General features: G+C 35.6%; 1 protein-coding gene across 6 annotated transcripts in view; it reads left to right on the top strand.

Moving 5' to 3' along the window:
• The first annotated feature begins 1,005 nt into the window (after positions 1 to 1,005).
• LOC107195021 (phosphofurin acidic cluster sorting protein 2) overlaps positions 1,006 to 16,559 on the top strand; it is a 107,984-nt gene continuing 92,430 nt past the window's right edge. For all 6 annotated transcript variants that reach the window (XM_015584775.1, XM_015584773.1, XM_015584776.1 and 3 more), the window contains exon 1: positions 1,006 to 1,160. In XM_015584775.1, coding sequence (XP_015440261.1) covers positions 1,057 to 1,160 — 104 coding nt within the window. In that variant the 5' untranslated portion in view covers positions 1,006 to 1,056. The remainder of the gene's footprint in view (positions 1,161 to 16,559) is intronic.

Below are 16,559 nucleotides of genomic sequence, written 5' to 3'. Positions count from 1 at the left end.
TTCGTGCGTATTAAGATTCTTACAATAGGCAGTAAAACTATTCATACTCCCATATAAATTATAAATATGTAAATGTTAATAAAAGCGGTGTATATATTCTCTCACATGTAGATTTGATAAACTATTTATGAAACTACATCTATTCTGAATTTATCAGGCAAGATATAAAAACGAATAAAACATGAACATGTAAAAAGTAACATTAATAAAATGTCCATTAACGATGCATTTAGAATAAATTGTCTTGTAGTTAAGTGAAAAAATATATACTTTTCCATTTCATGTTTCATGACTGACATATTTATCTCTTTCCCGTCAAATCATATAGATACACGCAATATGAATGGAATATATAACACTTCATTTGTGCTAATAATACTCAGAATTCGTGCTTTATCGGTAACGTCGGGTATTGACACTAAAATGGTAAGGGGCTTCTAACGCCCTCGAAGCATGGGACAGAAAATTACATTGTATGTAGGTCTATTCATATATCTCGTCTGTGTCTATATATAGGGTGGATTAGATATACACACTGTTCAATGACTGTTACCACCATTACTTGTATCTCTGTTATTTTTAGAGATATGTATCAAAAAAGTTTAATCACGGAAGTTATTGAGTAACGAAACGTATTAAAACAATATTATACATATGTATGTATATACCGCACTTTCTCTAACGAAAAATATACGAGTTAAACGCGACACCGTATGTATATACTCTGCTTTTTCCATGCTGGACGAAAAAGTGGGGTGTGCGCCGTGTGTCAGCATGACGCGGCGGGGTGGGGTGTTCCTATGTAACAATAAAATGTTTCAATAAACGAGCTCCTACTTGTACATTTTGTAGATAATGTGTCGTAGCAGTTTCCTATCTAATCCGGGCTCGTTTATTTTACGCGACGTCCGAAAGGTGTCCTCGTGCGTTTTCGTAAGTAATCGTCTCGTCGCTCGAGTGTCGTTCGCATGGCGCCACGAGCGGGCTAGTCAGTCAGCCGCGAACCGCGGTAAAGTGAAGGTGTGGGGTGTGTTTCTGTGGGCTGACGGGCCAAAAATGGCGGAGCGTACGAAGACGACAGCCCCGGCCACCCGGCCCGTTCCTATGAAGCTGTTTGCCACCTGGGAAGTGGATCGTACAGCACCGGATTGCATACCCAGGTAATCGATAATCCACGTTCGTTTATCTGCCGGTTCGCGTTCTTTCGTGGCAGGTCCGTGTCATTATCCTGTGTCACAGTGGACGCCAGGGACTCGGCGGGCATTCACACGCCCTTTTTTCAAGTATCACTCGAATTTTTCCGTTCGCACCCTTGGCTCAAGGACGCCTGTCGTCGCGTACCGCGTCGGCCTTGCGTTGGATTTACGTGTTTCTTTTAGAAGATACGCGCCATAGGTTATTCGGGCTGCGTGTCCAGTCAGGACTGCGTGGCGCGCTCTGCCTACCGTTGGATGCTAGCTGTCAATCGGACGTGACAGATCTCGAAGCGCAGATCGTAATCTAGATCCTTGCTTTCTCGGCAACCTTATCACAATTCTATATCGTTGGTTGATTGATATTAATCTAATCTTTGTATCGTCTGCTTCTCCTTCTCTTCCCACGTTTGTTTACATTTACGATATTTAACGAATCAGGTGAATAAATTTGTACGAACAAGGTGCAAAATAAAGAGTCACGAAGTTTTATCCGCGTTCGACGATGAGATGCTCCAATGGGAACATACGACGTTGCAGCGACGGATGGTCATAGTTATGCGGGATTCAAACAAACAAGTTAAACAAACCCGTGCCGATTGCGTGTGTGTGTGCACGCGTGTTAGGTTAGAATACATTTCATCGGCGGTCTCGCTTGTGTCCTGCGAGGTGTATCGACGCAATGTCACAATGCCAGCTGCATCTTCAAAGCTATCATGGTCAATTCGATTTTCCATTCTGTGACGCAACGTAGTGCCGCTATTTTTCATTGCACATTTCTGTTGCGTGGAAAGCGATGAATAATCCGGACGTAAACACCGAAATTTTATAGGTAGAAAAAGCTGCTGTCAGGTTTGCTTAAGCTGTGCAGTAATTGTTCATGTGCTTTTCTCATGTTCTTCATAAATGTTACAGTGTAACTGACATAGTTTTAGAATTAATAAATTAAATCGGTTTTCTTAGAGAACCTTAAAAACATGGATTATGACGTTCGCCTGTCATCGTTAAACGACCGGGCTAGTCAATCTTCGACCGTTTCTTCGACTTGAAGTCAGCATCATTCTGCCATTGACAATTACGGCTCGGTTTCGGAAGTTAGTTGTAAATCGAGTTTCCTCAGACAATCCCCTTTTGTTTGAACGGGCTTATCTGCGATCTGATTTGCCGTTCCAAAACCATTCATTCACGGTGGTACAATGCTCTAATTGATTCCAGCGCTAGATGGAAGGTACTATTTAAACACATTATCTTTTGGATTCAATTTCGGTTACTTCCACGTAGCTTTTCGGTCTATGTAACGTTCATGATTGGAAAATATTTCGATGTAGACTAAGACAGTTAAAACGAAACGTTGGACTGAAAGTATAACTTCGGAAAGTGTTAATGTTATTACTCCTGTGAATGAAAGTTGAAAGTTAATAACATTGTAAAATTTTTACTTAGAAATTGTACAGTATGGATAAACGTCACACTTGCTTCCGAGAAACTACATTCTATATTGATCACAAAAATATTTAGTTTTGCAAAAATACTTGCTTGGGGATATCATGGAAAATAATTTAACAAATGAAAGTTATTAATGTATCGAATTCTTTATGCAGAATTCTACGATGGCGTAAATCAAATTTTTGTTACGACTATGGTCGTAAATGTTATTTTTGTATAAAATGAATAATTATTACAATATTCATCACAAAATATTTATTTGCGAACGGAAAATTATATTACGCTAATGCTCCGAAAAACAATGTTAGACGATATCCAATAAGTTTCGAATTTTACTACGGGGAATCCGCAATCACGAATCCCATTGCCAACTTTCTGTGATAAAGATTCTCTTATTGCATTCTTAGGACGTAATTCACACGTGTCAAGTTAAAGGCGAATCCGCATGTACGCGACGACGAAATCAATATTTATTCTCAGGTTTATATAGTAATAAGTACATAAGTAATTAACCAATTAAAATTTGCCATTGCTACTACATTATAATTATAAAAAAGGTAGAAAGTAGAGAAATATAGCTTTTTATGTTTTGTTTGTTTCGTAAACCACAACTGTGTTTTACGATATCTAACAGCATTTTTCCGTAATACTTGCTGTGTATTTAACAATGTATAAGACTCTGAAAGTAACTGAATTTCCATATAAAGTAATATCAAATAATCAATTTCAGGATAGTGACAAATCGTACCTATAATAAACGAAACAATGAAGATTTATGAAATTACCTAATACCAGATAAAATAATAAAAGACTGTCGTTATAGATATAGATGGCTACGTAATCGTTATAGATTATATAGCAAGAATATGGTTTGGAAGAGTTCGTATGACTCATTTATAGTAAATAAACAAATAAATGAGACTACAGTAATATCTCGATGCGTGCGACGTCTTCGGGTCCACTTCGGAGCATTCGTGGGAAAGCGGAAAGGTTTTCAGACCCTCATCAATTTGTTTTTCACCCGAAGCCGAGCCTCTGTTTAACTTCTGTTTACTCTGTTTTGATTGGTTTAACAGGGGGACTCCCCCAGTGGTGGTAATAACGCAGTTCGTGCCGCATTCATCGAGGAATTACTGTAAATTGTTAATAAGAAGTTTGGAATCATTGTATGAATTGATGGAAACAGAGATTTACTTGCCAAAAAATTTAAGTAACTGTAGACAGTTGAATTTATTTAGAAAATTTTGTAACTAAAAGATTCAGTATTTGTTTCTAACTAGCATTTGTAAACAAGAACTGAATTTGTTACTCGATATGACTACTAAAAATGGAAAATGATTTCAAACTTTTGATAGGTACTATATGAACGATTGATGTGAATTCATATTGTCATAAACAGAAATTGATTCAGAAAAGAAAAACGTGATATTTGTAACAAACTGACAATGATCCTATTTGTATTATGAATAACGTCTCCAATATAATAGATACGTTACTTTATGAACGAGCAAACCTGCTTTGTTGTATTTTCTATCTTGTTTATAATTTTCCTTTTACCGTCGATTACACTGCATTTTGAACCCTTATTACGCTTCAAAAAGTTGTCAATAACTGGTCTGAATAGATCTTCACAAATTGATCCGTGCAGGGTACCAAAAAGGCGCCAACAACTGACTTGGAACTCGTCTATGTCCGTTTTCTAATACATATCGCTCGGGATCCCTTCGAATTGATCTAAATCACTGCCATTAATCTGTGTACATAATACAAAACACAGTACATATTCTTTCGACGTTTTTCATTACATCCGTTTACTAACATTTCTTAGAAAATTTTTTGGAGTAAACAGTTTCCCGAGCTTTGGCACGTTGCCTCGTCAAATCCAGTTTAATGGCCCCGGAAGGAAGTGGCTGTTTCATGTGGCATGTCGAGGGTTTGTGTATGTCCTATATTCTTCGAAACGGGGAGCAGATGCTTCGCGATCGGAGATGTCGAAATAATTTTAGGAGTCAAAATTTTAAAGAAACTGATTTTAGTAAACTATAACTTGTGTAGGTAGATAATATTGTATTTGCTAATTACAAAGGTTTCAACACAATAGTTTTATGACATTTATTGGGCTTGTGCAAATGTTTTTCGTACGTGTAAAGTATAGTTCAAGAAGAAGTTACTAAACTTCAATAATCGATATAAGATATGTTTTGAATATTTTCTTAGTGCTTCTATCAAAACTAGAGAATGCTCTTGTAAGAGATTTTTCATACGAAACACTCATTGTTCTCGTCATGCGACTGAACTTTAAGATTTATTCATGTAGGATAGACCGAGGCGAATCGGATCATTTTTTGTTTGATAGTAAAAAAATAATAGTTAAAGTTTAGAAAGCTAATTATGTTTTACAAGTTCGTAATTAGTACACATTTAATTTGACATTAATAATAAAAAAAATAAAAAAACTTAAAAATATTTCTTTTGCAAACAAAAAACGAAAAAGTGAAAAATATCCGATTCGCCCCACCTTTTGGTTTGAATCGGATAATCCACAAATCTCTGACAAAACTGAAATTTTCATAAAAAATGTCTTTAAATTGAAGAAAATGAAAATGCTCGCATTTCTGCTCACGCGCCTGTCCCTATTTCTGTTCAGCGAAAATGGAAGTGCCAAAATTAAATGTTGGCGAACAATATTAAAAATTCTGTAAGTTTTTTATAGTAAAAACGCAGCGTCCGCGTGTAACTCATGATTGCAACGGAACCGCTCAAATCACGTTTCTTTACGACGGACACACGTATTAAATTTATTTTGAATAAAATGATGTCATCTATTGAACAGCGGGCTGTAGCATTATGTACGGAAATATTGAACTAATTTAAATAATTTTTTGTACAACCTATTTATTGTTCAATTTTTACACTAAATACAAAATATACGTAGGTACTGAGCAGAAATCAGGACGTGATTAGAATATAGGGACATTGACCTTAGCTGTAAATTAGTCCACCACGAAAATCACAATTATCCTCCCCGACTGAAATCGCTGACATAAAGCTTCGTTAACGTCTCGTAATACGTATTAAATATTACGCCTTACATAACGAACGCGATTCTCGTAATGAACATGTGGTCCACCTGTTGGTCGCCAACAGCCGGGGCGAAATTTACCATATAAGGGAGTTGAATGAAACGATGAAACTTGCATTTGCTCGGGGGATACCATCGTAAATCCTCGTAACTTCCTGTTGAGAGATTCAGGAAGGGCGGATAACGACATTTCCATAAAAGATTCGCGAAATCACGTGTCCGATGTATCGCGTAATTCTTGAAATATGGAATGTAAGTGCTACGGAATGAATGTGTCGCGAACAACAGTTCACGAATCTCGAAAGTGTTTCAAAAAGTGGGTCGTGTTCTGTTTGACACGTTTGCTGCCAGACGAACAGCTATAAAAATTCTAACGAAGTTAAAGCAATTCTTTTCGTGAAAATAGAACTTCAAAAACTAAATTTGTCGTAGTAGCTGTTTTTTTTAACCTTCTCGAATTTCATAGGACCTAATTAGATTTTTGTTCAGTCTTTTACCATAAAGTTCAGGATTTCTTGTGAGCTGAAACTTCTGTCTCCTATGTGTGGTGTGATTAAATTGGTCTAGATAGAATATTATCAAATTTGGACAAAGAACAATTTGGGGAAGGCGGGGGCAGTAATACGCACTAGATTTCTCTTTGGATCTAGAAGGTACTTATGAAATATTAATGTATCATTTGGGAAAGTCGACGCGAATTTATGGAACGAATCTATTATTGGAAACGATGCTGCTCATTGTGTCATTTGAATGTCTCGAATGTTACCACGTTAGAGATGCAAACGGCCATCGATAAGAAAGTTACGTTACGAATCGGGTTTGTTTGCACCTAGTCGGGTAAGTGTCAATCTCGTTTCGTTTCTTGCGTTGAATAATTCACCGGTGTTCCAGCTTTCACGGAATTCTTTTTTTCGTGCGTCGCAGCCTTTGGAAAGTATGTACATACAATTCTAATGTAAATTTTAAAAGGTTTGCGTGTTGTGAATACGGGACACGTTAGTTCACCAGTGTTACTAGAATCGTCGTCGGTTTAATCTGAATCCTAATTAGTCGGTTGTTATTAATGTCTTCATAACTGAAATGTAAGAGCCTGTGAACATTTGAGAAAGTCACTTCTTTGTATTCAAAAGCGAGTCGGACTAGTTTAACATTTGAATAACACGAGTAAGTAGACTCCAATATTTATTAGAAATTAGTACCGTTAATAAGTAACGCTGAATTTTCGTTTTCAATTGAGTGTAACGTAATTTAGTATAAATAGGGTAACATTAATCTAGTGTAAGATATTTAAGTTATTTTTTATAAAAATTTTATACAAAAAAGTCCCTAATTTTTATCGTTATTTATAAATGAGTTTAATGTCTAATTTTAGCAATTTAATTTCATAATATTACTAAGTCTGTTGTAGAAAAATTAATGTTTTCAGTTCTGTAAATAGTTATAATACTTCAGAGTAAAAGTGTATCATTATTAGACTGCGGAAGTTTATGAAAATACAGATCTTTATGAAGTCATTTATAGGAAACGAGAAAAAATAAAATCATATTCATCTGATTACGCAAGAAGGCAAATTAAAGCTTGAACCTTCTACTTTTTAACCCTTTTGTTCGATTTTATTTGACTCTGTGGACAAGAGGTAAAATCTTCCCTTATAAGAGGGCCTTCAAATTGTAAAATTTTGTTCATATTTGAGAACGAATGTTCCTCATAGACAACAGTGTTCGGAAGTTTGCATGTATTTTAGAAATAATGATTCTTTGCCTTCAAAACAAGCCGAACTGCATCCAAAACGGATGTTTTTTAACGAAGTTATAGTCATTTACAGAAACGTAGACCATTGAACGGTGCCATGCACGGAAGACATGAAACCATAAAGAGGTAGGCGTTTCTGTAAATGGCCATAACTTTGTTAAAAAGTATCCGTTTTCGATGCAGTTTAGCTTGTTATGAAGGCAAAGGATCATACGATAGGCATATATTGTATGGTTGATCTGATGATGGGGTAACTGTGGTGTGGATGATAGATCGATGAAGGACAGATATATCATAAGCAAGAAATACTGTCTGATGAGGAATTTTACACAGCATTTTCTGACGAAAATTAATTCTATTATATATTGCAAATAAAAAATATTCTTAAAATGTATATTAATTTATATATTATATACCATGAATCAGAATATTTATGATCGTAGATACAATCGATTCACGTGCACCCATCGCTGTCAGTTGATTGTTAACCTATTAAGTACATTTCGTCTGTCAATTCCTGACGATTGAAGTTTTTAGTAGGTTATTAACTTTATTAGGACTAAGGTTCGTTGATGACCTTCTATTATATGTATATTGTACCATATGTACATGCATAGATATCTTACCGTAGACAAAACATTTGAAAAATATAGGTTTCCTTTAAAGGGCTGTATCTTTGTTAAACAACATAGTTCGTCGATGAGGTTTGGTTTATTTGAAAGACACACGATCATAGGTACTTTCCGGTGGTATGTATCAAAATTGCAAAAAAACATTGTTTGCACTTCGTAGCACTTGACGAACATCAAGGAAAAGTACAGTTTGGCATACTCCTATTGAAGGGTGAATTTTAACCTCTGGACAACCATTATGATAAAATTTATTTAAAGAATCTAAAATTAGAAATTTCAAACTTTAAAATGGTTTTTGTTTCACCAACTTTGGATGTGTAGTAACAAAGTTATGAGATTTTGCAGATTGAGTAAATTTTAAAATAATTTTTGCCAGCTTTTCTGGTCCAAATACCCCACTGTGCAGCGTTCCGAAGTTAACGTGTTACATATACATAATATATATGTATATGCATACCTTTTCATACGGCATCAGGCTTTTAAAAATTGAAATCCACTTAGTCCCACTCATCAGAAGTTGTCGAAATTGGTCTTGAAATATTCAGGAAGACTTACACTTTGATTAAAAATTAAAAACCGAAAATTAATTTTTTAACGATTTTCTATTACCCTGCCCCCTCAATTAAAGACGACTTGCTGTTTTGTTTTTCGCCATTAGCCAAAACGTTTTCAGTGTCCAGCATCTGAACAACTGTTCGTAACAGTCGTTTACCGTGATCGATCAAACTCACTCGACAAACATTCGTGATCATGGGTTCGTACAGGCGATTCATTTAAATGACAAATCGTCTGTTTTCTTCCCTTCTGAGAACTGTTCCGTGCCCCCGCGTCGTCGATCGTATCCCGTCGCGTCCTCCGCGCGGAATACGCTAGCTGCGTGTGTTTCGACACGTTTGTCGCGACCTCGACTCGGGATACGTTTGCACAGACCGGACGAATGTACTAATCGCAAATCACCACCCAACCAGTGGGGGGGGGGGGAGATGTCATCTATCGTGCACGTTGCCTGCAAAGTATCAATCATGGCCTGTTTCTCCTTCTCGTCGCCCACGAGCCCGCCGATGTAACATTTTCGGCGGAAGGGGACGGTGATCGACCGCACGTATCGATTCGCCATCTTTGCACTGGAACAGTCTTGTTTTGCGATTCTATTCCCTCGTGTCTCGATATCGATGGTCACGATGTCTCATTCGAACGGATTCCTGCTTCTCTTAGCTACACGGCCTGTGATTCGTACGAACCATTTGAATTGTGTTCTTGCGGATTGGGCGCTTTTTCACAAATTGGGCGATTTTTAGAGTTAATTTGCCCATAATTTTTTTACAAAAAACCGCAATTTAGGCGATTTCTAAAAAATAAATTTGCCTTTCACTTTTTGTTCCTTCGTTATTTTTTACCATTCAGTCTCGCCGGTCTTCCATCTGCTAACAGTCTGGAAGCTCGTTATTGTTATATCAGTGGAATGGAACGCGGGCGAATATCCGCGGTGTCTATTTTTGTGATATCTCGGTAGCATATCATCCTTGCTAATTTTTGAAGTACGTACATGTTACGTCTGTACGCACGTTCGTGCACGCACACTAATCCAAAGGAATCACGCGTAAACCCGGCCGGCGCCGTCTTGGGTATTAATTTTATCGTCACATAAATTACACGCGCGCGAATGTAAATAGTTTTGACGAAAACGCGTCCGAAGTTGGATCCGGTGATTCTTAATTTTTCACCACCGTTTAACGCTTGAATTTCCATATTTTAGTCGCACGTGTTGTATAAGGAATGTTCGAACATTATTCGTATTTCATGATGCGTGTCTAAGCAATTAATAAATAGTTGGCAGGTTGGCCTTTGTACAAATTAATAGCGTGATTACATCCTGTAAAAGGTAATGTCTATCGGTGCATTGTTGCAGTTATGAAGAAAGGGAAGTCGTAGATAAAATTGACATTATGATAACATTCACCTTTTCCCTCTACAGTTTTTGTCTACTTCTTATCAAGTTCGAGGTAAAACCCGCCCCAATTGTGCGACGCAGGCTATAGTATGGAGAGCTTTCGTAGCGTGCGTATACATATGCCCATAGAAACGAAAGGGTTAATGAAAGCATACAAGAATTCGAAATGTTTGAATGGTTTACTAAATAACAAACAACGTTAATACAATACTAACACTATTAACATCTATGTAGTGACATTTGTATAAAAATGCTTTTTGGGAATTATATCTCGTATTGACGAGCAAAGCGACTGCAGTACTTTGATCGTCTAATTGTTTTCAGCAGTGTATTACAATGAAGGATCGAAAAGATTCATATAAAGTAATTAAAATCAATTACATTATAGTTTTATAAACAGTGTTTTTAACATTCTCGTCAGTGTATAGGGTATTCTGCGTATAATTCATGTAGAAATGACACTACAAAAATTATGATTTTGGGTCGGTTAGAAAATAAAAGACTCCCAATAAATTTTTTTTAATCGCGAAAATATTTTGTTACGACACTAATTTTCGTAATTCAGAAGTCAAAATTAATCTAAAATAGATTCTCATAAAATTTTGTCTGGAACATACAAGTAGCCTAATAGGCGCTTTTTCCTCCGTTCAATTGACGTGGAGTTATTCCCGCCAAGCACTGAGTTGCTTCCGCGAAACAGGCGTCCACGTTATTTGTGTTACACGGTGTACAACAGCTGTTCGAACCTTTCTCTCTATTTCACTCGCACTCCATATTTCTTACTCTCGTTTCTGACGCGCTCTAGAAGCGAGCGAACAGGAGAAAGATAGCCAGCGATTGGTAGAACGCCTACCTCCCTCGATAACTGTCGCAACGCGGTTCTGAGCCTACGTTAATCAAATGGGGATCACTGTAATTACTAGACTGCGGATTTGATGTATTTATAACCTATAGTACTGTGTGGAATACAGTAAACGACAAAACATTAATCGGATTCAACGAGTTCTCTATTCTATTTTTAATCCAATAGGGTACTTAAGGAAAGAAAGAATTTCCTACTTTTGTTCTTATCTTCGTGAATTACTTTATAAGATTCTATTTTGCACAAAAATCCGCAGTGTAGTAATTACCAATTGGTGTTCGCGTAAATATCCTACATTAAAAACTTGTGGGATTTAGAAGGTACAAGATACATGGTGCATAAAATTTAAAGAATAAAGAAGGGTTCATTCCTATTACCAAGAGGATTGAGTGCTCTGTTGTTTGAAAAGTTCTATTGATGTCAGATCTCTCAGTGAGGAATGTATACTAAATTAAAAGTCAACATAAATTTCGATAACACCGCCTTATCAGTAATATTAAAATAAGAAATTTGAAATCCGTCATTTTGATGTGTCTGGTAGTTCTAGTGTTAAATAAATCGTGTTTCCTTCTGTTTTCGACCTCATCCTCCCTATAACTTCTGTAATAGAGTACACGATAGAATGTAATGGCAATTAGTCAATTGTACCCGAGAGCCCCATGTAAAAACTGTGCTCGTAACATTTTGTTGTCGTTATTAATAATAATACGTACCAATTTCCCAGCAGTAATAGTCTTTCTGGTGGCGTACAAGCCAACCCATACGAACATTTATAGCTCGTAATTCATGAAAGACTATCACACTGTTACAAATTTACGATCGTTTCTGCGAGATTTACTGTTCCAATCGACAGATAACCAGTATCTATGTACGTACTCCGATCCCCCAAGCGCGAGCGTCCAGCTATCGTTCCTTCCCGTAGCTCAAGTCTGGCAAACGATCAAACAAACGATAATATTTCGAGTGATAACCAGATTCGAATATGTATGCATTAAAATCGACGCCAGATTCGCACGGCGAATAAACACTAATTTTAAATCAGGCTGAAATAATGCGGCTAAATCCAGAAGCCAAAACGTTGATCTTGTTTACGTCGGCGTACGGTATCATCGTCTCGGTTTGGTATAACTACATAATAATGTCGTCTCTATCGGATCGGGATGGTCGTGGTTCAGAATGCGCGTTCATGGCGCGGTCCAGAAAATATTTCTTTGAAATTGCCTATAGACTCACATAGAGTTTGGTACTTTTATCGTACGTCCGTCGATAAAGAAACGATCTTTCTGTATATGTATATGTATACATATACATTATTCCTCGGTTAAGTGTGTTACAATGTAACATACTTTGTTGTGTATTGTTCGGGTCAACTTTATGTGTCGTTAGATTCGTCTTCAAATGCTTAATAACCTGACAATATTAAAAATATGTAGATCCATTACAAAAATTACATTGTTATTAAACTCACTGTGAATAACAATTAAAAAGAAAATTCAAATATTCTATTAAGTTTGCTCCATGCAATCGAACAATTTTCATATGAAACATTTTCTCGAATTTTCAATAGTTAAAGAAATAATAGTGTGTATACACTTGAACCGGACATACTGTATGTATATGTATTTATTAAAAATGTTCGCAAAGTTTCATTTTACATGCAAGAATTAGAACAGATGTGGATGAAAGTGTTGGATCAATTTTGCAAATAGAATATTATTTTTTATTTACAATGAAATGTGTTCATTTTATATGTTACATTGTCAACAATCGTCGAGTAAATGACACTATTTTTTATAATCTTTTTTTATAATGGTTGCGATAAAATAATGACAGGGAACAGATACAGAATGTTTCTTTAACAATCAATCAGTAAATAACAAGTAACAAGTATGTAATTATTAACAAACAGTAATTAAATCTACATTTCTAAATAACATAACTTCATTATTTTAATGGTTAAGTCTGTTCAAACAACAAAGAACTATTTGTTCTTTTCACATGAATTTTTAAATATGAATGAAATGTTTATTTTAATGATTTTTCAAACACAGATTAATTTAAATAATATTCAATTATTAAGAACTTACAGTATAAAATTATATCATAAAATGTACAATATAAATTGCACACCTATCGTGTAATTTGATAAAACACACACATAAATATAAAAAATAAATTACCTTAAATGTATAATAATTTTATTTATGTTCAGATATTTTATAACTTCGATTGCATAGAAACAAATTTATCAGTCGCACAGTATCAGTATACGTAAAAGAATAACCAGAGAAATAACATACAAACATTACAACACCTTTTTTATGACCCAACTTTAAAGAAACTGAATATGACGTATTATACAATTATCGCAGTTACTGATTACTCTAAAAGAAAAAGACACTTAAGCCAGTCCGTGAGTTATCATATTTACATAATGCACGCAACAAGGCTATTTCTGTCGCCGTTTTTATCACAAAAATAAAGTCTGGTAGTCGATGAGACTGTTTATACAATATATATTCTAGTACATAAAGGTGCAAGACCAGAATTCCAGAAGTCCTTTCGCACCGTTCGTCGATAGACGAGCAATGTCGAGACGGTAGTTTTGTGAAGTTAGCACCCCCAAATGCAAAATTTTATGAAAAACAAACATTATTCATTTGTCCACGATTTGTCCACACTTGTCCAACCAAAATTTTCGTTTGTCCACCCTTAAAAACAAATAATAAACAAATAAAGAAATTTGTCACCAGCACCCCCATGAACATTTTTCCTTAGCTCTCAAGTCGGATACGATTGTCCACGATTTATCCATGTTTTTCCACCCAAAATTTTCGTTTGTCCACTCTGCAAAAAAAATTATAAACAAATTAAGAATATGACATCAATACTCCCACGAACATTTTTCCTTCATTTCTAACTGGGATATGATTGTCTACGATATATTCACGTTTCTCCACCCCAAATTTTCGTTTGTCTACCCAGCAGAATCGAATTACTATTAACACAGAAAAACACAGAAAAATAAGATTTAACAATACTCTTAGTTTTTCCTTCCTATAATATACCATGTGCTGTTTTAGACAAGAACATAAAAAATTGAGAAAGGAAATTTAAAAATTTTCGTACGTTTCAGCCACAGCGTCGTGAAATCTTCGTTACGCAGAATGTATAAGGATAAAATTTTATACAAAATTATTGAAGTCAACTATGTTATCATACATCTGACATTTAGTTTGAAGAACCCGTTTACAGTCCAATATTAATGATACCGAGAAGTATACTGCCTAGAGTGGGGATCATCTGTCACCCCCACGGCATTCAACGGGTTAATGTAGCTTCAATTTCGACTTGAGGAAGAAGCAATATCGCGAAGATTGAGTCAGTCACCCAACGAAAAACATACGTTTGTCGACCGTATCGATTCTGATCGTTGATCTGATCGATTAATACCGTCGATTTACTTGCTTCGTTTCCCCGCTAGAATGAACGATTTCTTTATCTCACGATAGTTGAAGTCAACGAACCGTAGTACGGGCGTCTCTGAATTACGCTTTCACGTGGCCGATTGAGTCAGAGCTCGAAGTGGAGGGCACGTGGATTTCCTTATGTTGCCAAATTCGATGTAGAGGTTACAAATTTGTAGTATGCTATCTACAGGTCACGAAATATTATACTTTTATGTAGCACCGCTGGTTATTTGTGAATTATGAAATGAAGTTTAAATACGCCACTTCGATTTTGTCTTTTGATGGTAAGGTTTAATATGTATGTACATATATGGATGATGGGTATCGGTTTAAAAGTTTGGTAATTTTAATAGTTTTGCTGAATTCGTCAGTTTGATGACAATTGAAATATATTAACGGTATATGGTCTTCTAGTGGTGCAGAATTTTTTTTATTATCATAAAATGTGACGTCTTTGTAAAAATTATTAAGGAACTGTTACGCAGGAACAGTTTTGCGATCGGCAATTAAAGTGGCCTTTTGCGCAGGAATAATTCCGCGAGCGACCACTGGTCATTCGTCCTCGAAGGATTAATAGGATAAAGAAATTTCTGTTTCATTTCAGTTTCTCTAAATGAGTCAATTAAAATTTGTACTTATCTACATATCCACAGTCTAATAATGACACTGTGTTTCTTAGCAGAACTTTAGCAACAGATTCTACAGAATTGTACTGGCCAAATAGTTTTTCATGCTCTATAAAACTGGACAATGAAATTATTAAAAATTTGTTTATTTATTAATATATATTTCTAAACTACAAATTTTTAACAATTTCATTATACAGTTTTATGGAGCATGAAACGCCATTAAATTTTCATTTCAATAATTTTGTTATATTTATTGTATTTTTGTAGATACTTACAAGGAACATAGAAAAACATACATTAATCTTTAAGAGGTCTTTTTACCCGAAGAAACAAAACAGTACATACAGTGTTTCAAAAAATTGGGGTTTTAAGATTATTGAACTTCCTTGTGTTTTTTAATTTTGACATTCTTTTGCATATGATACTAATATAACTCTTACTGTAGTTTCACAATTTCCAGCACAGCGGATGCAACATGTAATTCTCAATTTTGGGCAGTGTATAATACAGTCACTCATAAATTTGATCCCGGAAGACGCTGTTACCTTTATTATTTCACTAAATTACGTATGTACCTACTAAATTACAAATTTTATTTAAAAGATAAGAAAAACTTATCACTAAAGTATGATAAAAGTAAAAACAACTGGGAAATACTTAAGTAGTAATTGTATATTAATTTTTACACTTAATTGTTATTTCGGAAGTACATTACTGACAAAAAGTATGGCCTCACTTGTACACTAGTGAAAAATTGTCGAAATTCAATGTTCCATAACTTTGTGAATATTCATCGAAATTTGTTTAAATGAAAAGCAAATTAAAGCTTGAACCTTCTCGATCTTTTTGTTCGATTTTGCTTTTCATTTAAACAAATCTTAATGAATATTAACAAAGTTATGGAACATTCAATTTCGACAATTTTTCACCAGTGCACGAGCGAGGCAATATTTTTTGCCAATAGTGTATGTAAACGTATGCGTAAGTCACACTGTAATTCCGAAATTCAATGTTCGCTCTCTTTCCAACCCATTACAAATGCATTCCCTTAAATAAAAAACGGATGCGACGACCTAGCCTCTAGCTGCTAATTAGGGTTTTATCTGGAACGAACGATTCTGGTTATCAGTTGACGAAAATATATGCGAACGGATATAATCGTTTCGATCCAGAACGATCGTTGTTGCGCGGTCGCCAAAACGCGCTCGTTATTTCGTTACACGCTCGTGATCGCGAGTCGTTCGCGAATCGATTCGAAGTTATTCGTGCGAAAGCGACCGTCCCTGCTGAATTTCTGGTTTAAACAGAGAGGAAATTGTTTTCGGGGAAAAAGGCTGACACGCTTTTCCTGTGACTGTGAATTACGGTCCGCGTTAAAAGCAAATTAGTTTATCGCCCTTAACGATCGCGCGCGCGTGCGTTACGTGGGTGCGCATTAGAAATCCGCCTCTTTTCGTCGGAACAGAATTTTTCTGTTTTATGTTACCACGAAGAAATATTGCCCGCGAGCGAGTGGTATTATAAGCTTGTTTAAAAAAAAAA

Source organism: Dufourea novaeangliae, unplaced genomic scaffold (genome assembly GCF_001272555.1).
Source record: "Dufourea novaeangliae isolate 0120121106 unplaced genomic scaffold, ASM127255v1 scaffold8, whole genome shotgun sequence".
Classification (NCBI taxonomy): domain Eukaryota; kingdom Metazoa; phylum Arthropoda; class Insecta; order Hymenoptera; family Halictidae; genus Dufourea; species Dufourea novaeangliae.
The sequence above is the reverse complement of the archived record's forward strand: the minus strand, read 5'-3'. Positions and strand labels throughout refer to the sequence as shown.